Source organism: Temnothorax nylanderi, unplaced genomic scaffold (genome assembly GCF_030848795.1).
Source record: "Temnothorax nylanderi isolate EJ_2023f unplaced genomic scaffold, tnyl_v1.0 TNYL_tig0024_pilon, whole genome shotgun sequence".
NCBI classification, from domain to species: Eukaryota; Metazoa; Arthropoda; class Insecta; order Hymenoptera; family Formicidae; genus Temnothorax; species Temnothorax nylanderi.
The window spans coordinates 121,568-147,217 of NW_027249086.1; the positions used below are offsets into that span (position 1 = coordinate 121,568).

Consider the following 25,650-nt stretch of genomic DNA (forward strand, 5'->3'; position numbering starts at 1 on the left):
AAGAAAAAATTATTAGGTTTAATAGTCTATAGAAGAGAGTCTTCTTATCTCTTTTCCAAGTAAATAAGAAAGAGAAAATACGAATTTAAAACTTCGCGTCCTTACGACTATTTTTTTACAATTAAGTTATTCTGTCGTTTTGTAATTTTTCGTAACTCTGCGTATGTTGCGTTTTCTCAAAATAAAACGGATAGGTAATTTTTAAAATTAGAGGAACTTAAGGGGAATGAAGAATATTGCACACAAAGAGTGCAGCAGCCAGCAGCTTCAAAGAACGATCTTTATGTAAAATTAAAAGGAGAAAAAAAAGAAAAAATTTAGCTGCGCTTTCTCGTATTTTTTATATTCGCAATTTAAGGAAGGAAAAAAAGAAAGAAAGCAGGGCAAAGGATAAAGCGAACTGTTTATTCGGGCAAAGTGTCGAGAGCTTGAGAATCGACGTCCGCAATCCCCGCATTCAGAAGTCGCGCGCGACTCGCCGTCGCCACTGATCGCTGATCGGCACGGCTTTCAGATCCGCCAATCAGGAACTGTTTTTCCGCGAAAGGCTCGACCGTGCGCGCTTTCCGAACGCAATTTTCCAATCGTGTTCAATCGTGTTTTTCGCGCGTGCCAAGTAGCTCGACGTGACGCGTGACGCGTGACGCGCTTAAAAGTTTGAAATGTAAGGGCTGGGGGAGACCCTTGCGTCGCGTCGCGACGGAACCGCTTCGTCGAGCCGCGAGCGAGTCCCCGAGTCCCTGTCGTGGCCGTGAACGATGCGAGCGTCGAGGGGTTATGTGTACTACCTGAAGACGAGTGGCATCTGCGTCGTGGTGCTCGGGTAAGTGACTGTCAAGTGTCAAGACTGTCAAGGTGACTCTCGTCCACTCAAGATCAAGGTCGAGTGTCTCCGACTCCGAGTATTTGAGACTTGGAATTGTATCTCATTGTATCTCGTGCAGGGGCTGCTGGTTTCTGTATCAACTGCGGCAGATATCGCGGATCATTCGGTCGACTTACAATACGAGCGTTCTAAGTTTGGAGCAAGCCCGCGCACAGTACATCTACGTCGATGACCCTCAGTTTAAAGGTAAGTTGTCTGTGACGTGTCGGAGCGTGACGTGTACGTCTATGACGGACATGACAGTCACACAGCTGATGTGTGCAAACGTTGATCGGTCCTGCTCCGGTTTTTCAGATATCTTCATGTTTAGGAAGGACGAGGATCTACATGGACCTGCGTCGGAGAAGCCAAGAAGCCTCAGCGATACTCTGGCGAGATGGTGGAAGGAGAAGAATCACAAGTTTGCATACAAGTTGTTGTATATGGCGCAACACGGAGACAGAAACGAGCGATATAAAGCGGTGACTGAGCTTGGTGCCTTGTTACATTTGAAAGGTAGGTTCTCTCTAGCCTACATCACAATGTTTCTCTGGCATTAATTGTAATTTTCCCCTTTTAATATATAGAATAAAACGCTTAAACGTTGAATAGATATTAGATTCACGCAATCTTTCTATAGAATACAAAATCTTTTAGATTGGCAGTATCGTCACTTGGCACAGATGATGGATGCTAAAACAGCGGCAGCTCTCGCAAGAATGCCAAATATTAATTCACAGTTCTTTTTGCAACCACCGTATTATCATGTGCGGTACAACTTAAACGTATGTGATAATTGTTTTAATTTTAACACTTTCAATTATTTTAATTTTAACATTTTTATAGTATGTAGACTTGTGTACAAATATAGGATAACATACGTACATGCTATTTGCCAATATTCTCCAGCATCACAAAATTACATTTATATTAATGAATAAATGAGATAATTTTTTACAGGATGTATTAGAAAAGGTACATTCGCTGCTGTTAAGTCTGAATGCTTTATGTGGCAACACACATCTCTGCCTTACACAATTTCTTAGCAAAATGTTCAAAGATTCGCATCGAGTAAGTATATAAAATGGAATGTATATAAAAAAAGTATTAAATTACGAAAAATAATAAATTAAAAAAAATGTAAACATAATTAAAGCGTAATTTAATTAAATCTTCGGAAGATAATGCTAAATATCTACAAATTAAATTATTATTTCTAAATTATAATATTGGCTATGAATATTATAATAAAATCACACATGATATTACAGTTTTGTAATTGTAACTTAATAACATCTCTATGCTGAAACTATCTCTATTCAATTGATGTGCAGTATCTTGTAGAATGGTTTGATCATGACCTGGCAAGCGTGGGCCTTTCTATGGAAACGACGACAGTTCGGGATGATGAATTGCTCAAAAGTTGCATTCGTGCGATCTGCCATCATTCCTCCGTGGAACAGTACAGCAAACGTGAGATATAAATTTTGCGCAATTTTACAGACTGACACACACACACACACACACACTCTCTATATCTCCTGTTTAATTTTGGGATTTTAGACTTGATCGATGCCGGAGCTTTGCCAATATTGACAGCGATACAGAAAATTTGCAGTGATGACGTAGAAATGTGCATACTACTCGCAAGGATATTATCCAACATGTGTCTTCATTCCGAATATTTAGAGGCTATCTATGAATCCGGTAAGATAGACTTGATATTTCCGCGATTGATATTATTGTACTACTAATATAACTGTTTCCATTTAGGATGGATTGGCATATTGTCACGTTGGTCCCACAGCGACGATATTCGTCTGTCGGCACAGGCGATCAGTGCATTGATGAATCTGGATAGGGATGGGAACGAGAAAGCAAAATATGCGCAGAGTGTTTATCTTCTTTATCCTCTGCACAGAGTTCACGCGGCAACAAAAATGGACGTTGTATTTCTGCATGGATTGTTGGGTGGAGTATTCGTTACCTGGAGACAACGTGACATCGATACGTCTGCGCTTGGAGTTGTAGGTTTGTCAATATCTGTAATATGATTAAAACAATTCCTCAAGTTTTATTCATCTTATCATCTTGTTGTCAAATTATATGTTTAATCGTAGATGATAATACAGCGGTTGAGACCACAGATTACTTGTCTACTATGGCCGATGACGATCGTCCTCAGGAATTCTTTAAAGACTTGGCTCGCGATCTGCACTTGCGCGAATGGAGAAAGACGGGTCAAGATTTTGAGGTGGTGTTGGACGATTGTCCGCAAAACACAAATGCTCTCGCGTGTGGACCTTATTTTTGCAGAGGGTAGGTTTTCGTGTATTTAACATTTTTATATATTTAATCTTAACGAATGATACTGATGAAAGATTCGCTTGTAAACCGCAAATATCATGTCTTTAATTATTTGTAAATTTTTACACGCGATATCTTTATAGAGATGACGCCTGTATGAAGAATGATCCTGACTCTAAAACACTTTGTTGGCCTAAAGACTGGTTAGCTGTAGACATACCATCCTTACGAATCATAGGTGTTAATTATGGTACGAGTTTATCTATGTGGACTCCTTTCTGCCCAATAGAAAGCATGAAGTAAGTACTGTACTTCATTTATTATTACATGGAAATGTTTCAGCTTTCTGCGTCTGATAAATTCAGGTATTAAATATTTCGATAGTTATGTTTGATGCGTCACATTAATTTTTATTAGGAGCACTATTAAAGAGAGAAGCGAAGAATTTGTTACCAAATTGACAACGGCAAACGTGGGCCAGCGGCCACTTATATGGGTCGCCCACTCAATGGGTGGATTATTAATTAAAAAGATGCTTGTAGAAGGTATGTATAAGTTGAAAATTTACACTTATTTTTTTATATATACTTCGATAAATGTACTTCGATAAAATTATTACTATTGCTATTATTAAAGTCGTTATATGTTATAATTACGCTTGTAGAGTGGAAAACTGGAGATAAGCACGGCATCTGCAAGAATACCAAGGCTATCCTATTTTACGCTACTCCTCATCGAGGTTCGCACGTGGCGGCTCTGAAGCAAGCAACGCAAATGCTGCTATGGCCAACGGTCGAGGTGCAAGAACTACGCGAAGGTAATCTGATAATCGTCAATCTGTCTTTAGTTCTAATTAACGCGCAACGTAACTTATTGTTCTAACGTTCCAGAATCGCCGCAATTGCTAAGATTGCACGCAGAATTCTTAGAAATGTTGAATGAATATCGCATAGAGATTGTGAGTTTTGCCGAGGCCAAACCCACGCTTGTAACCGCACTGAAGTTTCCCTTCCAATTCGTCAGCCTTAATTCAGCAGGTAATGCTTTAGATTAGATATATACTGTTGATATTCCGTTTTCATACGTCGTTATCGATTATAGATCAGCTTATCTTGATGGTATGCAATTGTAGATAAATCTAACTTATCTAGATCCTTATCAACAACATATACTCTATACACAAACACATATGCATATAAAACAATATACTGCCTATATCTTTCAGATCCTGGCGTGGGAGAGTTCTTCGAGATTCCGCAGGATCATTTATCGATATGCAAGCCAGCTAGCAGGTAATATTTAGAATGCGGTACGGTTTAAAAGCATCATTGGATAAGAGGAAGACGTAGCTTCACATTACATCATCAACAAAGACTCGTTTTTTGTCTGACTGCCAATGATGTTTCAAAACCGTATAACTGTCGAGTATGGTTATGTCCTTTTACGTAATTACAACACGGAAGGAGGGATGCTGAGTAAACTCATGCTATTCCATTTTTTTTTTTTTTTTTCGGACAGGCAATCGTTCTTATATCAGAAACTTTTGAGTGTGCTCAGACACCACGTTAACACTCAGGAAGACACGACTGTCTTGTCGATTAGGAATCTACTATCCATGTTGAGTAAGTTATTTTAGGTTTGTGTACAAGAGATAATATATGCGAGTTTTATATATTTTTTTATGTGGAACCAGATGAATGTATGTATAATTATAAAAAAGAAAACTGTGATAGAGAGAGCATACATCATGGTTTGATCTTTACTCAGTATCTCATTTCATTTATAAACAGGAAGTATTTCGCTGTCGGTGTAATCGCCATTTTCTTTTCGCTTAATTCTACTTTACACACCTACGATTTCAAACGCATCGCGGCGTCACATACATTGGCGTCACGGTAATATCGGTTCTGATGGAGAACGACCGATTATAATATGATTACTTATTATTCTGACTAGAATAAATAAATCCCTTTATTAAGGCAAACAATGAAGAATTAATAGGTAATTCGATGTCGCGAAATAATGAACACAAGGTATTACTAGATGTACGAGAAAATACAAATCCATATGTTTAAAATATAATGTAAATATATCGATGATCTCGTATCGCGAGGTGAACGCGCAACGTTGAAGAATAGAGCAAATATTCCAATGGGTCTCGTAGCTCACCTAAGGCGCCGAATAAATTAAGTGAAATCTCGGTATTGATAGAAGAAATTGCAGTTTATTGGCCGTTTAGAAATTCGTGTCGTAATCGGGATGGTGACGGGTCGACAGGTTCATGGTACTGTCGTAACCGTACTTGCTGCTCGTGTGCGAGGGATTGTAATAATAACCGTTCCACTCAGATCGCCAACTGTCGTACATATTGTATTTCTTGTTATCGTGGAAGGATTTGTCAACCAGAATCTGAAAAGGGACGAGTCCAGGGTAAGCACATTACGTCCGATATGCAATCGGCTTATGACATTGCGTCGCGCGCGCGCGCGCGCGCGCGCGCGCGTTCATTCACCTTGTTAGAAGTCGATTCGAAGGACTTGTCGTTCCAAGAGACGTCGGGATCGGTCCATATTGTGTGCACCGGCTTTGAGTAGTCGCTCGATCTGTGACTCGACGTGTGCTTAGCCACTTCTTCCTCGTAAATGGTGGACATGGTCGGCTTCAGCTTCGATCCGCTTTGTCTGTTGACGAGCTGGAAAGTGAATTCATTCATTATCTCTGACTGTATGACTGCGCGAAGATCTTGAGCAATCTTGACACTTACCACAGACACACCAAACACGATAATAAATAGTAAACCTCCGACACCTATCACTATTACTGCGATCGCCCATTGAGGTATCAATCTATCATCTTTCTCGTATTGTGGCATATTTACTTTAGGTATGACTGTAAAGAAAAATAATACATGTAGGTATAATTAATAACAATTAAAATATTAAAGAGAAACAAAATTTTGATAACATACCTACGAAATCAGTGTACTTAGGATCGATAGTAAACATTCCCATTCTTAATGGACCTTTCGTGGTCGTTTCATTCCACCGATTGGCGTTGTATGTCCTGAGCGAGTCGTGGAAAATCACTTTAAGTTCCTGCGTGTTCACTTTCTGCTGTAAATTGTTTAGCTCGACAAAGTAGTCTACTAGGATGCTGCCTTGACTGAAAGTGAACCATTATATCTTTGCTGAGACTTAATACGAAATCGATTAAAGTATGATATAGTGATGTCTAATATACGATTCGCAAAAAATTCTATGCGACAATGAGAATCTTACTATTTATGCAAATAATGATTATACTTCTAATTATCTTCCATGCTTATTTTGACACCATTGCTCCAAATTATAAAAAATTACCTGAAGGAGTCAATCCTTATCTTTTTGTACCAATTCATTAAAACGCTGGATTTCGAGAATATAAAATTCATCTGAAAAAAATATATGATTTAAATGTGACAAACATGTTTCGTAAAGATAATGGGAAGCTTAGCCAAAGGTGTACCTCTCGTTCCACGTGATTCGCAAGTTCTTGCCATTCGCGAGTGTTCCGATCGAGCAGTTCTGGCATCCACGTCGCGTTTCCAATGATACGTATCGTGCCGGCGACCTCGCACTCGTCGTCGCACACGCCAGGAGTTGTCGGCCTCGGTGTCGTCGTCGTCGTCGTCGATGTCGACGACGTGCTCGAAATCTCGTTCGTGCTAGGAATGAGCGATATGTTCACCGATGCTACCGTAGCCGTGCGCGCTGCTTCCAATAACTTCTCGATAGAGATCGGCGTGGTGGACGGAGTTGGCCATCCGGTAAACTCCGTAGTAGCTCTGAAATTTGTCTCTCTCTTAGCACGATTGTTATTAGGTACGATACTATTTTGCACTACTTTGTAACATGATTCTTGACGAACGAAAAATTGTAATTCATAATGAATGTGAACAAAAGACGTTTCCGAATTTAATTTCTGAAGAGATGACTAAAAGAAGCTATTCTTTTAATAATAATTAAGGTGTAACGTTGTAAGACTGACTTACCGAGTCGGCCATCCCTTTTGTATTTTTGGCGTCACCGCGCCTGGACCGTCCCCACGTGGCGTTTGCGGAGTGGTTATTTTGTGAATCGGCTTTCGACCGCCTGGTCTGCTGGGAAACACGATCTTCAAGCCGCCGGCTTTCTTCGTGGTAGCCTCGGAATCGGTTCGTTCTGTGACCGTTACATTTTGCTCGCTGTTCGCGTCGCCAGTAGGTTTGCTGTCCGGCTCAAGGTCCTTCTTCTTTTGTTCGTAATCCTTAGGTAATAAGGCGGAGATATCGACTTTGGAAGACGCGAAGAGATCCTGGATAGACGGGGCGATCTTTTCTGGAGAGACGCCTGTACTTTTCGCTGTTGTTGTCGTCGTCGTCGTAGTAGTAGTATCTTTTGACTTGGATTCTTCCTCAACCTTCTTTTTGTCATAGCCAGGTGGTAGAAGAGACGAAATGTCGACCTTGGATTTGGCGAGGATTTCACGGAGGAGGGAACTCTCCGTGGCAGCTGTCTCTTCTTTTTTTAGCTTGTATCCTGGCGGTAGGAATGCGTTAATATCTTGGACGACAATGCTGGCTTTAGGTTTCGTTCGTGGTGTCGTCGATGTGGTCTTTGTCTCTGCTGCTTCCGTGGACGTCGGTTTCGAAGAAGGCCATCTGAAAGAAAAATGACAATAACTATCATCGGTAACTTGTAACTATCAATTGAATCTTGATTCAATTCATCAATACAATTACAAAGTCTAATATAAGCGTACTTTGTCGTTCTTATTACTGACAATTCAGAAACTTATATGTGGATAAAACTCATTTCCGCCAATTATTATTTATCTGATATGCGACTATATAGATAAATATGTATTACACTCGCAGATTTATATCTTATAAATCCTTTCAAAAATTTATGCTACATATCCAACCTGAAATTTATCTTGGAAACCGCACTTGGAGTGGTTCCTCTCGACACGTAATTTCGAGGCAGCAAACCTTCCAGGGAGTCGAGCGTGGTCTCAAATCGCGGCTTCGCCGTGCTGGTGCTAGTGTTGTTTAATTTTTTGTCGTTGTAACGTCGTGGTATAAACTTGCTAATAACCGGCGTCTTGGCTGTGGTAGTGAAACTCCTGCGAGTCGTCGTCGTCGTCGTCGTCGTCGTGGTCGTGCGATCTCGCTCGGCTAATACGTCCAGTTGCAACGTGTTGCCGGCGTTTCGGAAGCCACCGGTGCCCAGGATAGCCGCCGGTAAGAGATCGCTGGATAGCTTGGATTGCGCCCAGTCAAGCTTGTCGATGATGCTCTCCGTGGACGGTGGTTGCGACGTCTTCTTGCCCTCGAGCGACCCGCCGTGCGCCTCCACCTGCTTCACGCGATCTATCACCGGGAACGGTAGGAAGCGCGCGCCCGATACGCTGCGGCTGGTCTGCACGGAAGCTAGGATCCTCGCGGAGTCCTCCGTGGTCACTTCCGGGTGTCCCTCGGTTGTCTCGGTTGTCTCGGTTAATGAGGACGACGACGACGGAGGCGGCGGTGCGATTTGCTCCGTGGTGGCCGGCGAGACCGTCGTCGGCACCGATATCGTGCCGTTCACCACGCTCTTCGTGGTCACCACGGACACCACGGCACCGCCTATCAGGATGGAACTGACCTCGGCGGAGACGTTCTCCGGCTCCTCCTTCTCCTCGAGGACAGACGGTGCACCGAGTGTAGTGAACGTTTTGTCACTGCCCTCCATGGACGAGCCTTCCTCCAACTCCGTCGACGATACCGGATTGTCGACTTCCTCCTCCTTCTCCTCGACGATTCGCGACGAGTTGGAAGTCGACTCGTGCGAAACGTCTTTATCTCTCTTCTCAAGAGCGCCGTGCTCTGATTCCGACGATAAATTCCCTGATGTGACATCCTCCTCTTCAGATTCCATGTTCAGATAGTCGTTTTCGCCGTCTAAAACCGGGGAAATAGGAAGAGATTATTATTCGAAGAATTTTCGATAAAAGATCTGAGATCCTTTATAACACGCATCAGATTAGAAACGACCGATTCGAGACTCACCTGCGTTGTCGTATCGGGTACGATTAGCGTTTTCGTACTCGTCGTAATAATAATACGTATTGTCGTCCTGATTCGTCGGGAGATCTTCGAGGTAATCCCCATCTCTGTCTATCGCATCGGTATTCGACACGCTGCTAGTTTCCGGCGGAGATCTCTCTTTCTTCATTGCGCCATTCACGGTATCAGAGGGATCTTTCTTCTCCTCCTCTGCCTCTTCTACCTCTTCTACCTCCTCCCCCTCCTCCCCATCCCCCTCGACCTCTTCCTCTTCGTGCTTATCTTCATCTTCGTATTCCTCGGCGTCGTACGTCAGCTTAGGTTCCTTTTCCTCCTCCACCTCTTCCGTCTCCTCGTGATCGCCTCCCCCCTTCGATTTCGATGTGTCCATCACATTGTTCTCCGCCAGCGAATGCGCCAGCGATGCATCGGCCCCGTTGCTGGACGGCGATGCATTTCGGTCTTGCTTCTCGTACACCGAATTCGTTGGTATCAGCTGCGAGAGCCTGTCCCAGGATCGAGCTGTTTCTGAAAGTCAATCAGACAGTAGACATGATTTATAATATGTTATCAATAAGAATGTGATTTTTAAGGCGGTCTCAATTTTTTTTTGCATAGCAACTCTTTCCTCTGTCGCAGGAAAATGTTTTTCACAGAATTTGATATCGAACGTGCATGTTTTTCAACAGCAATTTACGCACGTAGGGATTTGTCTCGCAAAGTCGAGTTATACTGCTTGAAAATCTTGGAAAAAGAGAGGACGCGCTTTCTAATATTGCTTTCTGTGCTCCGTAAGTACATCCGATCCACGAAAAGAAACGACCTTAATTTCTTTACTTTGATTGATGTATATGTATATATTGAGGACAATTCTTTCTCTCAGATTGAACTGCTTGTGCATCTGTGACAAAACTTACAGGAGACAAATCGCATTCTTTGCTGATATATTCTTTCTACTTGCGAGATATCACCAGCGCTTTCTTCAGCGACATACAAAAACGTGACTTTTACTCGCTCTTCGTTAATCGCGGGAAACCGCGACGGTCTTCAGCGGCCGATTTTCGACGGCCGTTTCCGCGTAATTGTTGCTCGAGGTACGGCATACGATAATACGACGGCGCGGCGGTTATCCCGACCGAGCTCACAATGCACGAGACAGAATGCATTATCGTAAGCAAGGTGAAAGGCGAAGTATCGCGCATTTCGCCGCGGCACCGTGCATTTAAAGCCGAGTCGCGCGGGCATAATTTATTAGCGGTTTGCGCGATATACTAGCGGATAAAAATCCCGCGGGATGGATATTTACTTCGGTGCACGTGTCGAAGGAGGCAAGCTTGTGGATAAGCCTGAATGGAAGATAGAGAGCAGCGAGAAGTAACGTAACGAGCGCGATATTGCATCTCGCGCTATAATAAAGGCACGAGATACACATCAATGTGTCAAGTGAGAGAGGGAAATATAAATCGCGTAATACATTCTACGGAACATACATTTTACGGAAATAATGCAACAATCTAAAATAAGGACAACGACACCTTCTCTGATTAGATCTCGACAAAGAAATCTGCTACATAGATTAGTTTCCGCTAATATATTTTATATGGTGAACAAATGATGTAATTGTTATCGAAAAAGCAAGTTGAAATTGCTTTGCACACATCACAAAAAAAAAACATAACTGATATATTATAAAATTACAGTTAATTATATTCTTCTCGAAAAAAAAAAAAAAAAAACAATATTTCGAGTGTTTCGACTGCGCTTTGCTCCTTTAAAAAAAAATCAAAGAAAATAGACGCGAAGGCGCTCGTTTCAGTCACCCTCTATTGCCGCAATTATTTTTCGCAATCATTGCATAATTTCTGATCGGTTATGGACCCCGGCGGTTGAGATAAAGTCCCCCCCTCTTTTCTCTTTTTGTCTCTCTTTCTAGCTATCTGTTGCTCAGCATTGAAATAATACGAGCAACCTCCAGGTATACGCAATTCAATCCCGAAGTCCTTTTGTTGTCCACGCGGTCGTGGTGCGCTCGTATTGTGTTTCAGGGTGTCGTAACTAGAATAGTTCCGTAGGCGTAAACGGCGCGATCGGATCTCGACGAGGAGATCTCGGAGAAAAAGTCCGAGGGCGAATATAAATTAAATCGGGATCACAAGCTTGTTTAATCCCGCGAGAAATTTCTCGCTCGACCGCGATACGGCCGATTGTCGCCGCGCGCAGATTTCGAGATAATTAATCATACACGGCAATCACGGCATATAACGTGAGTAATTCGCGCTCTCTGGAAACTCGCGCGCATGATGAAGCGTTAATTGAACAGCTGTTGAAATCGCTCGACGAGTGTGTAGCTCGGCAACGTCGAGCGTCGATCTCCAAGCGGGACATCTTATGAGGCAAAAGTTGGAGAAACGGGGGCAATTTTCCTCGCGCCGATTGCGTTTCCGCGCGCGACGGAGACCTGGGCGGAAATTTTCTCTAATTTTATAAGACTCGCGAAGAATTATGTGCAATTTCTCCGTAACTCGTCCATGGCTTTCTCCCTCTTCTCCATCTCTCTCTCTCTCTCTCTCTCTCTCTCTCTCTCTCTCTCTCGCTTTTCTCGCGCCACTATGTAATCCGCAATAAAATTGAAAAACGGGTTGCAAAGCCGTGCTCGCGTTATCGTACGCGTGCGCACATTAATCACGGCAATCGCGCGTCCCGTAACGACCGCCGAAATGATCTATCGCGTTTTTACCGCGCGTCGCCGTGAGTTATGCGGCCGCAAATAGCCGGGATAATTATAATTACGGCCGGCCGGCCGGCCGATCGCATTCACCACGCTTCACAATCGGTCCGGGATTAATAGATCGGCGCATGGGGCGAGTATAAATTAAGGCGGGGTTCCCCGGCGCGGCGCTACCATGGCCGCGCGGCCAGGTTGGCTCTTACAAGGTGTTTAAGCTTATCTCTCTCTCTCTCTCTCTCCCCCTCTCTTTCTCTCTTTCTTTTGCCTCTTGGCTCCGCTTGATGCATCGCCGCGAATCGATCGCGCACGACCCCGAGGCATCGCTTAGGGCGAAACGTAAGAATGAGGCGTAAAGAAGAAAACGCAAACGACGCGCGGTAAAGTGATGATTGTGAGATGTGCGCGGCTCCCATCGAGAGGCAAATCTGATTAAAGGATAAATTGGATTAGTAATTCCGTGTCCGTCGGAGATTGGCCGGTGCAGCAGCCGGAATGGACGAGGAATAAAATACAACGTTAATAAACGATAAGATAAAACCGGCTAGGATGTACAAGCCGGTGTGTATATAATAGACAAGTGGTGTTCCACGAACGTGAATGAAATAATTGGCTGAGGTAATCTCCGCGATAAAATAGTAAGGAACATAAATATTCCGTCTTGCGTTAAAAATCGCAATCTTCTCCCATTGTCCCGCGCCAAAGATGCGCAATGTATCGCCGCAGTATCGCTATATCCTTAAGCGCTGTTATTTTAACGGTGGGCGTTTAAGGTCGCGACGCGCAACGCGAGGATGCCGCGGTCGAAGAAAAATCCACCTCCGTAAAACGCTAATTACATCTGTGCGCCGCACGATGATTGCTACCTCGCCGGTAGTAATCGGCGACGCGCATCGACGATCTGCTATCAAGCCGATCCGCGGAGGACGGACGGCCGCGATATTCGTGCGTAAATGTAAATATCAAATAAGAGCAACGCCGCGAGTAACGAGCGAGCGGATTAAAGTAATAAACCGCGCGCGCGCGCGCGCGTTTCGCGTTGTTCCTTTTTAATCTGGGCTGTCCGCGCGCGCGAGAGAGAATTCATCGCCGATTCGATGCGTGCTTTAATTATCGGTCGTTTCGCGAAAAGAGGTCGTTTTCTTTCCCTTTTATCCTTTTTTTCCGTGTCGCGCGGAACGTCGCGCGAAGGGGCTGTTTGCATACGCATGTTTGCGAGACGACGAGCTCGGGGATCAGCTCCGTGCCTTATGCGGCAGAGATTCCACTTGGGACGCCGCGCCGCGCCGCGCCGCGCCGAAGCCTTCGCCTTCGCGACTCCAAATAGGCTATATTTTACGCTTTTAACGCCGGACATTATCGCTCCGCCACGGGCAGCGATATACATGTACGCGCGAATAATGAAATCACGGTAATAGATAATCAGTTCGCATTACTCGGGAATGGGATTAATGACTCGCGCGGGCAAAGATCCTTGTTCAACTCACTTTCAACGGGCAAACGGAGCGCGACCGCGAATTCGTTCGCGCAATACGTGCTTTGTTACGTTTCCACTCGACTTGCTCCGGAATTCTTAACGAAATTCTTAATCCACCCGAAGGGTTTCTCTCCGTAAAAGAAGAGCAAGATTTTTTTATATTTTGCAAGATTTTTTTTACGAATTTTGCATTTATAAATAAAGAGAGAGGATTTTTATATGTAATAAAACAACATCAATTTACATCTACGTTATTTTTTAATTGTTATAATATTACCAATATCCTATAATTCCGTCTATCGGCGTCTATCTTTCTAGACAAATCTAAAGAATGACAAGGGCGATGTTACGATCTGAGAATTAAAATTCTTAAAATTTCAAAAGGACCACCGATAAAGTGCTAAATGCCATTATTTCACGTCGCGAACGCGCGCGGACAAGACATTTTGAAATGAGTTTAATTTTCCGCACTGATGAGATAATGAATAGAGACAATGCTATGAGAGCGTTACGAGATTGTTATGCGTAACTTATGTAACTCGGTAACTTCTCAAAATATCTCACGCAATTCCACGCGTCGTGAACGTACCGCGAAGGCACGGGGGGTCTGATTTTTAGCGTCCGTTTATGAGGGGGGGGGGGGAGGGACCCGCGGTGAATTCTAGTCGCACGTGGAAATATCTCGAGGAGAGTGTGTCGAGAGCGTGTTTTCGCGGTTCGCGTTAACGCGATTATTCAAGCGGATCCTTCCCCTTTTCGGGGCCAATCCGACGAGCGTTTCTCTGGTTTCTCACCCGACATCGAGTATCAAACACGCGTATCGGACTGATCGCCGGTGCGCTGCGCGCTGGCGTGATTCGAAAACTCTTACATGGTCAGTTTAACGTGCACTTCTCTCTCTCTCTCTCTCTCTCTCTCTCTCTCTCTCTCTCTCTCTCTCTCTCTCTCCCCGTGCGAGATATACTTTCACGACCGGGACACGGCGAGGAAGTGCCCGCTCGATCGGAGTTGTAACCGAAGGCTTAGGCAACGAAGCCTGCGGCCGCTCTCCTTTCGATCGTCCTTCGTTCAATTCGAACGCCTGCCTAGTGCCTGCATGAATTCCTAGATCGCAATCGCGATGTATTACCGAGCGACGGCTGCGTCTTGTACTTAAATTTATTATTATGCAGTTACATTATAATTGAACAACATAGAGTGTGTTTAGCGCATTCAGCGTTTCAATGAAGAAAGCGTTAAAATCCGATGAAACATCTTATCGCTGTAGTAAAAATGCGATAAATTGGATTTTACTACAGATAAACATACAGATTAACTTTTTTATACTTTAATGGTAATGGTTGGAAAAGTAAATCGACTCTCCTTCGGGAAAAGCTTCGTTATTTCGTTTAGTAATTAAAATTAACTATAATGAAAAGTATGTCGAGAAAACATCGTTTTCGAGTCTATAATTTCTCTTTGCTTCTCGCGTTTGCATTTTGATGTCAACGCTTCTAGCCCATCTACATATGAAAAGCAAAATGACGAGCCACTTTCTACAAACTTGCTTTGAATTTTATCGAAGGTATAGTTTGTACCAGTTATTTATATTATTCTCAGGATTTCGTATTATTCTAATTTTCTTTGTCTCACCGATATGCGACTTAATAATCTCCGTGTCACATTAAAATATTTGTCTCTATATTTCTAAAGCTTTTTTCTTGAATATATATTGCTCAATTTCTCTTTCTCCTCCAAGTACCTATTTATGCACATACTGATGAAAAAATAAATTCAGTTTTGACTTTTGCGAATCTTCTAAGATTTAATTATTCCCCATCTATTACGAGAAAGTAATTTCATTGCATTTTTTGATACCTAAAATACCGATTTCTGAAAGTTTCCGTTTAGATATCGAGAACATCCTCATGAAATCGAGGAATCGTCCGACGTCGCGAATAGCATATTCAAAGGTTTCTCACGCTTGCCGAATGCTCGGATTGCTCGACGATTCTTACCGGCGCGGCGTGACGATTTCGTTACTCCAGTTATGTTAATAACTGGGCAAAGTGCAAAACTCGTTCTCGTTCGAGAGGGAGATGGGGAGGAGGAGGGCGCGTTGCACGATTATGAAATCACCAGACCGGCCCGCTCTGATACCAAACAAACTCAGATCCGTTTAAACTTTGCCACTGACACTTGGGCACAGATCTCCGTCGCACGCGCGGAAACGTTGGCACGGCAGCCGCACGTTGCCACACGTGTGGCAATCGGCTTCGAGAGTCCTGATTCTCGCGTTTATTATACCGTGAAGCCTGTTGTCCTGTTATCTAACCCGTCCGCGGGGCGCACGCGAGCGCGAGGAATTGCGCGGAGTTGCAGGGAAAAAGGAGATGTTTTGCGTATGGTACGCACGACCACTGGTTGCCGTTTCTTCCGCGATAGCGAAAACGAGGCCCAAATACGGAACACACACGCGGTATGTCGATACGAAACGTGCTTGCACGCACGAAGCCACGAAAGAGGTACTTTCTAACTCGGCCGCTCGTTGTTGATTTGAATGAAAGCTATCTTTTTCAGCGGTTGATTTCGTCGACGATATATCACAGCTAACGGTATTACAGCAGTTTGGCGTATAGTATAAATAATTAAATATCGTTGAAAAATATCAGGAATAATTTTTAAATCAAGATGCCTCTAAAAAGAATCTAATGAGGTATGTCTCTCTAAGACTACTTTTATGGTTTTTATCTTTATTCGGTGAATATTTGTGTATGAATTAATGCGAAGACAAATTTGCGACGGAGATGATCGAGCAGTAAATAAATGTTTTGTCAGTTAACATTATATTATTTGCCTCTCGCAAATTAATATTAAATATAAGTCAATATTAATGATATTACATTGCAAAAGTTGGTAATTACTGCAATAATCAGTAGCAGAACACTGAAAGAAATTGCGTTAATTTGCGAATAAAAAGTGTGTTATACGTTCACCCGCATGTTTAATTAAGGCAATCTGGAAATTTCTTAAATGAAAGAGAAGCGGCAGCGAAAGAACGTGAGGTGAAATAGGGTGTAACGAGTAGACAGGTAGTAAACACGTAGCTGGCACCTTAGCATAGCTGCACCTAGCTGCAGAGCGAGAGAGAGAGAGAGAGAGAGAGAGAGAGAGAGAGAGAGAGAGAGAGAGAGAGAGGCGGGGGGAGGGAAGGGGAGTAATAGACGAACAGAGTAAATACAACATATGTGCACACCTCCTAGATTTTATTTTTTACTTATCTATATGACTTTATAAACTTTCTCTAAAATCTCCTCGAATGCTACCGCTACTCTCTACAGAAAAATCACGTTATTGCTATTACGTAGAGAAATTTGCTACGCATATGTTATTACACTTTCTCGAGTGTGTAGTTTTCTTTCCGCAGAAGGAATTTTCTAAATTATATCCCAACGTACGCGATTTTAATATGATAAAGATCCCATCTCTTATAACGGGGTGCAACCATATATTGCGATTAAATAAGTATGGAAACGATCAGCCTTACATAATCCAAAACCGTTTTCTTTTGCCAGTAAAAAGATCTAGGTTTCCACAAGTCGTATGGATTTTAAGCAGCCATTACGCGAACAATTTCTTTACGTTCTAAGTTTAATCCTAGACATACTTAAAAGGTCAATTTCATTGACATCCAAGGTGTGGCCCAAGTAGCTGGAGGCCAATTTGTAAGTAAAATCTCTAGCATCTTAGTTTTAATCGAGCTAAATGTTATAAGATTCAAAGAAATAAGCCGACTGATTATTAACTCGAGATGAAGAAAAGAAAAGAAAATTTTAATTGTATCCTTGACAAATAATTCGAGCTTTACGTGAAAATTTTGGCCATGTCTCAGTTGTTATACTTCATAGTTACAGATATTATAATAATTCTCTGCGGGAAAAGAAATATCTAGGTATATCGAATTTTCAAAAACTACGTAGACGATGTGGGGGAGATTGGGGCTGGTTGTTTACAGGGGTAAAATGATACAGCTATATATAAAAAGTAGGTTCATGAAACCGCAGGTCTAAGAAACGCAAGATAGCGATAAACGCATTTTGAAGCTAAATAATCATACATTTCATAATCGTTAGCGTTTCTTAGACGGTTTCATGAACTTACATTTTATAGCTGTATCATTTTACCCTTGTAACAACCAGCCCCAGTCTCCCCTACTGTCGGACTTTATGTGAGCTCTATATATCGAAGAGATAAACGATCGCGCGTCGTTGCGAATGTGGAGGAGTCCGGCTTCGTAACGCGAATTTCCGTTGGGCAATCGGCGTTTCCTTCGGGGAGCAGAATTAATACATACATTCTTGGCCTCCGAACGACGTGTCGGACTTTCCCAATCTCACGATTTCTCGCTCGCGATGTTGCGAGGCGTCTCCGATAACCACCGCCCGTGGAGGATCATCGGATGGGCGCGTCGCGCGAATCAGATCCGATTGAGATAAAAGGCGTCCGCACCTCCGGGAAACGAGATGCACGGGGAAGGTCATCCGCGAGCTCCGCGCGCTTGCAGTATTTCTCAACTCGATATCGACGCTCCGAATTCCTCGATCGCACGCATGAGAAACGGCGAAAATGAAAGAGAGAAAGAAGGCGCGCCGCAAGAAGGCGCATTACGACGAGGCGTACGCGTGAAAACGGAAAGCGCGGAGGATCTAATACCATCCTCGAAGTGGGTCAAGTATTAATCAAACATGCATTCGATACGGATTAATCGATCATCTCGTCAACTACTTAGCAAATGCATGCACCGTAACGGATTTAACGTTCATCTCTTATTTTCAATTACTATAATACCTTTCGTTCAGAAATATTTTCATATTTTAATTTGTATAATTACATATATTTTTGAATATTATATTTATTCTCCGAAACTTTTTAACGTCGGATTATTATTATTAAAGATATTTATTCGTCGTCGTGCAAACAAGACTTTTATCACGATCCTCCCTTACAATGCGCAATCCCTGCAATTTATATTCCAGATCTGCGTACGTATTTGGCGTTTCAAGGTGCGTGAGGACTACTCCTCCGCGCGGCCGTGACAAGGCAGCAGCGCGCGCGATTGCGATTGCGACAAAATATCATCGCGATATCGGCGCTGCTCCTCGCCGAAAGCGAAGAGACGGCGGAAAATCTCTCGGTCGGGAATGCGTTCGGTATTTTTACGCTGATCCGATACGTTCCATTCAGCTGGAATCGCAATCGCAAATTTTTTCCCCCCGTCGCGCGTCGTGCTTGTCCCGGCCTCAGGAGCCAACCCGTTAGGACAGTCTAAATGTGGAAGGTCGTTCGTTGGCACCGGCCGCGGCCCGGCCCTTAACACCGTCGAAATTCCTGGGACCTTTAGCGCCAGCCTCGAAACGCCCTCGTGCCTCGTGATGAACAAAGACGCCGAGAAAGAGACAAGAGGGAGGTAGGAGATCAAGAATTGGAATGCGAAGCGGAGCGAAAAGGAACCTGGCCGGACGACCGCGCTCGTCCGCGTGACGTAGGGATTATTTTGGGATCGCGCGCGGATTCGAACAGCAGATCAGAGGAGGACCCGCCGCGCCGCGCCGCGGTCGTTTCACTTTCATACCGGATCGGAAATTTTCGAGCGCGAGCCTTTCGAGCGGGGCAAAAGTTGCCTCGACCTTTTCGAGGAAGCCTCGCGCGCCGCGCGAGATTTCATTAAAGTCACGCGCGATTGCGAGAAACTTTCACGGATTGATGCCTCGTCGTAGTCACCGATTGCCGCCGGTTTTTCAATTCTACAAAAAATAACGGATCCTGACTTGGAAATAATAGATTCAAAGATACGATTTTTTCGCTTCTCTCTTCAGGATAAAAAATATCAGACATTTCTGTTTGCGTTTGACATTAAAAAGATGAATCTTGATTGCTTTTTAAATACTTTTTAAATGCTTTTTAAATGTTGCGTTAAATTAGGCAACTTCTTTAGCCTGGATATTGATGTACGTCTTGAGCAAGATCGTCAGTGGAGTGTGCCTCGATGCTTCTCGGGTAGAAAAAAAAAATTTTCTTCATTAAACCACGAAAGACGTCCAACATTGAAAGATGAGAAGTTACGACATGTCCAGCGACATAGCTTCTGCGAAATAATAATCAATTTCGTATCCAATTGCCGAGAGACGGAGAGACAATGTAATACTCTGAGATAATCCGCGTAACTGCAGAAATCTGCAAATTGTGCAAATTCGCGAGACCTTAATGACAGCGTCGCGTGCGTTCACGTTCACCTCAGAATGCGAATAACGAATGCGCGTTTCTCGCACGTCCATGCGTAACGCGTGGCGCGATTGTTCGACAATCATTTGCCAATCCGTCGTGTTCGCGTGCGTCCGACGATAAGCGTAACAATGGCGAACAAAGGCAAGGTTGCGAAGGATGGCTGCGCCCGCTCGGTATTACAAATCGCGACGGGTGGAGGGGGGGGGGGCGAGAAGGGGGGAAAGGGAGTCCGTTCGACAAGGGCGCGGTACCGCGATAGCCCGTCGTCCATTAGGCCCCCGACAATAAGGTCCCGAGTCCGGGGCTCGCTGTGTCGCTGTCGCCACTCCGCAACCGTATCGCAATTCTATTGTATCGCGGATCGCGCGCTTACCACTGCCGCGGAATTACGTGGCGCGGGCAAACATCGCGGTCGGCTTGTGACCGCCGACCATTATCCGCGCGCGAACGACGCACGTTCCGTTCTGCGGTTGCGGAAAGGGGATATTTTCGAGTATCGAGTGGCTACGGCCGCGTCAGACGCCGGATCGAGGGAACGAGTAAGACTCCTGGCATTTCGCAAGAGACGCGCGGGTTGTCGCGGATAGATTCTGTCATTTCCTGACGGTGATTCCTACGCTGTTAATTAAATATCAAAGAATGAGATTTCATCAACCAATACCTTGAGTTAAATAACATTTTGTTATTTTTAACCACCACATTTTTGTGTGTGTCGAAATTTATTATTTTAACACAAAACAGTATTATTTTAACTCCATTGGTTTGAGTTAAATTAATATTAATTGTTTTAATTAAATTAACGACATATTGAGTAGAAGCAGTGGCGATCTATAGGAATGGTTAAAAATGAAAATGACTCAAATTGAGTGTACTTGAACAGTGTATGACTAATGTAGATCAATCTTTCATCTGGAAAGGTCCAGGCACTTTTCCAGCTACTAGTGATTAAAGGAAGTAAATAAGGAGACCCTAAATTTTATCAGAGGCTACCAAGTAATGATAGTATTGTATATTTTGATTTCGATCAATTTGAAGAGCGGACCTCGATAGAATTTTCACTTGAGGAAACTCGCGTTGGACGACGACTTCCCTCGATATGCACGCCGAAGAAGGATTGGCGTCAAACCGACCATCTGTCATTCAAGTATAATGAGGTAAAAGTAGGACACGCCGCATAAGTATGAACAATACGTAGCATCGACTGTAAGGCGGATTTTGAGATTCCACCGGTTCTTAATCCTGATATAAGCTCGCTTTAAGTCAGCGGGCGTACGAATTTACAAATCCTCAAACGTTCGAAGACTGCTAGCGTGCGAAAAAATTCGCACAATTCGCCGAATTTACGGATTCGTAGCCGTAAGTACATCTACGCGCGTAACGAACGAAAGAATTCGAGGAGATATGCACACGAAATTATGGAATAGAAGATTGAAAAATGTATGAATATTTGGCACGCACAATTTTGGTGCTCGATTAATCTTGATCGTGGGAACAAAAATTCACGCGTGTCAACCTTTCTCGAAGATTATGGATTATCCTAATCACGCATGAATTTGTAGAACACAGTTAAATATTAAAGAATGAATATTAAACTAATACCTTGAGTTAAACATTGTGTTATTTTCAACTACCATGTGTGGTAGTAGATAGTTATCAAAATTTATTATTTAAACACAAAATAGTATTATTTTAATTCCAATGGTTTGGTTAAATTAACATTATTTAAATTAAATTAACGACATATTGAGGAAGAGCAGTGGCGATCTATAGGAATGCTTAAAAATGACTGAAATTAAATTTGACACTACGCATTTAACAGTAAAAGACCCCTAATCCACGCGCGCTGGTGCATTCCAACGATAGACCATAACGTTCAGATCGTGCATGCGTGCAAAGGTCCGAAACCTCTGACCAGTCGCTATCGTCCCGTCATTCGTGCTCGCCTCGGTTAAATATCCTTCACATTCACCGAGAAGCGTATCCATGAAAGGCTCGCGAGCGTCATTATAATCTCAGCGCGCTCTGACAAGCGGAACGCGAAGCGGACGCGGGTGCTTTAAATCAGTCGCGGCTTAGCACCGGAAGTTTCTCGGCGGGGTGGTCCACCCTCGTGAGAACTTACCCTCTTGACGAGCGGCGGCGACGAGCGCGCAGACCAGCAGCAGACGAAAGAGGAGGACCTGGCCGCGCGAGGCGGTCGCTCCTCGTCGACACCTCGGCATCTTCGCGGACCCCGTCCTCGATGAGTGGCTTGCACGCGGCGGGTGCCCTACGGGGTCACTCGCAGCTCATCGCGCGACCAAGAGCGACCGACCCCGGTCCCCATTCGACGCGGGTGTCGCGTCGGCGGATCCGCGCGCCAGCGGACGTGTGAACTGTCAGTGCCGTTAGCCGCACGCGGCAAGGACCATCGTCGTCAGGCCGAAGAACGGCGCGTTCGTACGCGAGCGCGGCACGCTTGTCACTGGCCAGGGTAGAGCGTAGAGCGGGTAGAGCGGGTAGAAAGCAAAATCCGACTTTCACTTGGCCGAGGCGCGAGCGAGCTCGAGGCGGAGCTGGCACGTCGAGGCCGCCAGGATCCACCGTCCCTTCCAACGGCCTATGGATCCCTCCTCCGTCTTCTCCTCCTCCTTCTCTTTCTCCTTCTCGGTAAAATCGACGGGTCTTGCCCGCTGCGTTTTGGCGCTCGTGAAAATGATCGGGGACAGGAGTCGACAGCAGGACCGACGGGCAAAGGGGAACGTCGACGACGATTTCCCGATGACAATGGCTGGCGGTCCATCCGCCCTGATGACGTTCTTAGCGCCTCACGGGAATCGCGCGCGGGGAAACACCAGTTCTGCATCTCTGCGCCTTTCCATTTGCATGACTTTTAGCTTCGCGCCGGGATTGGAGTTAACTCGAGTCGACCGACGGCTCCGATAAAACGGAAAGCACTTATCGCACGCAGAAGTCGATGTGCACCAACGTCTCGAAGAACTGACAAATATATGAAGATATAATTTATATATTTTTTAAAATAAATTATTTGATGTAAACGTATACTTATATATCGGTTTACAATTTAAACTTTATTGTATTCTGTATGATCTAATTCTAATTACATGAATCACTTTCAAGTTTCTTATTCTCTGTTTACATATCACGAAGAGACATATTTTTGTGTTTCGGATTTATTTTTCCCACCCCTCTACTTTTCAATTCGTTACGAAAGCAGAGTTAATCGGAGTCGACACATGATACAAATTAAATGGAAAGTAGATATGACAAGTCGGCTGGATGGAAAGCACCTGTCGCGTTTCACAGCGATGACATATAAAGTATCTTAAAAAAAATGTTTTTAAAAAATGTTCCATTATTTAAAAGCAAGATCTCTTTCTCTCTCTCTCTTTCTTCACATTCAGTAAAAAAAGGCGCAAGGACTTGAATATAGAATAAAATTACTAAAGCAAATTTTGTCTTCTTTTTATATACATAGAATACATATATATTAAGATTCTTTATTTTTCAAATTAATTTTACCAATAATTTTCAGTGCGCTTTATATGACAAATCGATACAAATCGATTTATTCAATTTAGATGTAATTTATATATCTTTCTGCCTATGTTTTCGATTCTTTAAATCTCTTAAAGATACGGATCGGCACTTAATTATACTACTAGTGTACGTTCATGCATGCGGATATCGCCAAGTATTAATAAGATCACCTTGTTACTTCCAACTTCCAACTGTTCACCTTGATTCTTCATTTCTGGAAACAGGTCCAACGATGAAGCCAAATGGCTCTCTCAGGATCGACGACCATGAAGGCGAAGACACGCTGAGAGATCGCTATTTTCTCGGTCGAGCGAACGGCCGGTGAACGTTGAACGAACTCTCAAATTCTATAGCGAAGACAATCCTCTTGCTTGCAAATTATTCGTCGCGAAAACGTTCTCTCCGCACAATCTCTCCGAGAGCGACAGTGTTGTTTTTATCCTAAATATAATACTCCTGCAACAAAGGTGTGTGTCTTCAGAAAAAGAAAAAGACTTCAGTTGTGCGAAAGAAACATTCAAGATCTATAAAGACGATATAACGATGCCGATTTGCACTCCACGTGGAGCGAGCCTCGATTGTACTAATAACAGGAAACGCTGCTGCAATAATCTATCTAATCGATCGCGTTACTCGAACAGTAAGAAATACGATTCGCCCGGCGCGGCGAGCCGAAGAATCGGATTTCAGGGTCTCCCACGGCATTTCCTCGACCTCCGGGCAGGCCTTCGCAAAAATCTGCTCTCTCAAGTCCATCCTGTTACCCCACCCGTTCGTTAACCCTCACCGGTCGCGCCTGACCTTTACCGGGTCCGCCCGTAACGTCGAACGTATACAGATTGATTCACATCCGGACAGAGGCAGAGGCAAAAAGGCGTAGCAAGGTCGGGACAGCCGGGAGAAAGTCGGCGTCGTCGCGTGATGTAATTCGATCGGCGATGATCGCTCCGGTACCCTTTCTATGCATCACGCTTGGTCGTATGATTAAATCCGAAGTCCGTTCCCACTTTTGTCGCCAAGTGGAAGATCATTGCGCGTCGTTCACGCGAGATTTTGTTTTCCCAATAGATAATCAGAAAAACTTATATAATCCTCAATTATATTATTATATAATTCCCCTGATCCCCTAATTATATTGTCAAGTGAAAAATTACTTCGATCGCAGTTCAGTTTCAGTGAGAATGCACTTTTAGAAATGCTGAAAAATAATAACGTTTTTAAACAAAGTTGAAGGCAGCCTCTCTTTATAAAGAAGATGAAAAGATTTCAGACTGATGCTTACTCAGCAAATATCTCTACGACGCTTACACAATAAAGGCAACGAGTATTAACTAAAAGCAAAAGAAATAATTGCCTTCTCATTAAGACCAGTGTCACTCTCGACTCTCGCGGCATCCCGAATATTTTATCGCTGTAAGAGAGGCTTTGCTTTTTCCACGAGTGCCGCGGCGGTCTTCGTCGCGAGCACGCAGGCTGGGATGTTAAAATTTCGTAAGGATTCCGTGAGAATCCCAAAGTGAGACTCTGCTCCACTCTGCTCTCAATTGTTTCACGCGCGCGTTATACCTAATGACGTAACGCTCGGCTACGTAGGAGTATATAGGAGTTCACCGGCTGTTTAGCTTATACCGATTTATATTCTTACCGCGATAGCAGGAAGTGCAACGCGCCGTTGTGTATCGTAACGGTATACCGCGAGGGATATATAATGTAGATATCCGCCTGGCGTTTATTAGGCAACGATACCTGTCGATACCTGTCCCGATAAACGTTATCGCGAACACATGAGAAATGTTCCACGGCTACAAATTTTTATGTAGGCACTAGATGGAACGTGTGTCTGCGCGATCGAATCTGTAAGTAATAACGTACACGCTATTGAAACAATGTACAAAAAGGGGAACAAGACAGTTACATAAGAAATATACATACGTATAAAATATATATGATACAAATAAAAATATAATTGATTTAGTGACAGCATTCTGCTTGCTATTATTTCGTTTAATGTTATTTGGAATTTTTTTTAGGATTCTACATTCGGAATGTATATATATGTATTGTACGTTTTGGAAAAATCAATAGTGGTATAATTTTCTGTCAATATATTACTCTCATTTTCAAACAATTCTTTTTTCAATTACCGTAATGCTTGGCGTTTGAAACATCAACAGGCGTAATGTCCGTCGGGAAATCGTCTCGCTTCATATCCAGCATTGAACTCTTCGATAAGGCACACGTTTCGAATCAAAATCATGTTAGTGTCGCCATCTAAGAAACATCACCAGAACTAACTAACGAAACTTGCCATCTTATCAAGTTAATTCCTGTAAAAATAAATTAATAAATTAGATACCTATTTTGTGAAATATAAGTATTGTAATAAAAAAATTTAATATAAACTGGAA

The 25,650-nt window shown here is 43.6% G+C and overlaps 2 protein-coding genes across 5 annotated transcripts; one reads left to right on the forward strand and one right to left on the reverse strand.

Moving 5' to 3' along the window:
• Nucleotides 1–582: 582 nt before the first annotated feature.
• Nucleotides 583–25,225, forward strand: LOC139769684 (protein SERAC1). 4 transcript variants are annotated; one of them, XM_071700963.1, is made up of 16 exons: nucleotides 583–823; nucleotides 945–1,072; nucleotides 1,181–1,381; nucleotides 1,523–1,650; nucleotides 1,826–1,936; nucleotides 2,200–2,338; nucleotides 2,429–2,572; nucleotides 2,639–2,896; nucleotides 2,986–3,184; nucleotides 3,316–3,471; nucleotides 3,590–3,717; nucleotides 3,837–3,989; nucleotides 4,063–4,209; nucleotides 4,398–4,464; nucleotides 4,691–4,794; nucleotides 23,467–25,225. In XM_071700963.1, exons 1-16 carry the CDS (start codon nucleotides 759–761, stop codon nucleotides 23,565–23,567), a joined length of 2,229 nt encoding a protein of 742 aa, XP_071557064.1. In that variant the 5' UTR covers nucleotides 583–758; the 3' UTR covers nucleotides 23,568–25,225. The 4 variants fall into 4 exon arrangements, with proteins under 4 accessions (XP_071557064.1, XP_071557065.1, XP_071557067.1 ...); XM_071700964.1 differs by lacking the exon at nucleotides 23,467–25,225 and adding an exon at nucleotides 4,963–5,166 and having other exon boundaries at nucleotides 584–823; XM_071700966.1 differs by lacking the exon at nucleotides 4,691–4,794 and having other exon boundaries at nucleotides 584–823.
• LOC139769681 (uncharacterized) lies at nucleotides 5,375–22,679 on the reverse strand. Its single transcript, XM_071700957.1, has 10 exons — nucleotides 21,825–22,679; nucleotides 9,240–9,764; nucleotides 8,114–9,131; nucleotides 7,203–7,850; nucleotides 6,677–6,995; nucleotides 6,532–6,602; nucleotides 6,141–6,334; nucleotides 5,937–6,061; nucleotides 5,685–5,864; nucleotides 5,375–5,581 (listed from the first exon to the last, which is right to left on the reverse strand). Exons 1-10 carry the CDS (start codon nucleotides 21,922–21,924, stop codon nucleotides 5,408–5,410), a joined length of 3,354 nt encoding a protein of 1,117 aa, XP_071557058.1. The 5' UTR covers nucleotides 21,925–22,679; the 3' UTR covers nucleotides 5,375–5,407.
• Nucleotides 25,226–25,650: the final 425 nt, after the last annotated feature.

Excerpts from the sequence above, each read along its gene's own strand:
- LOC139769681 (XM_071700957.1), bottom strand. The coding sequence starts at position 21,924 with ATGCCGAGGTGTCGACGAGGAGCGACCGCCTCGCGCGGCCAGGTCCTC. Across the intron at positions 9,132-9,239 it reads TACCCGATACGACAACGCAG|ACGGCGAAAACGACTATCTG; the intron begins GTGAGTCTCGAA and ends CCCCGGTTTTAG. Across the intron at positions 6,335-6,531 it reads ATAAGGATTGACTCCTTCAG|TCAAGGCAGCATCCTAGTAG; the intron begins GTAATTTTTTAT and ends GTTCACTTTCAG.
- LOC139769684 (XM_071700963.1), top strand. The coding sequence starts at position 759 with ATGCGAGCGTCGAGGGGTTATGTGTACTACCTGAAGACGAGTGGCATC. Across the intron at positions 1,073-1,180 it reads CGATGACCCTCAGTTTAAAG|ATATCTTCATGTTTAGGAAG; the intron begins GTAAGTTGTCTG and ends CCGGTTTTTCAG. Across the intron at positions 4,210-4,397 it reads CGTCAGCCTTAATTCAGCAG|ATCCTGGCGTGGGAGAGTTC; the intron begins GTAATGCTTTAG and ends TATATCTTTCAG.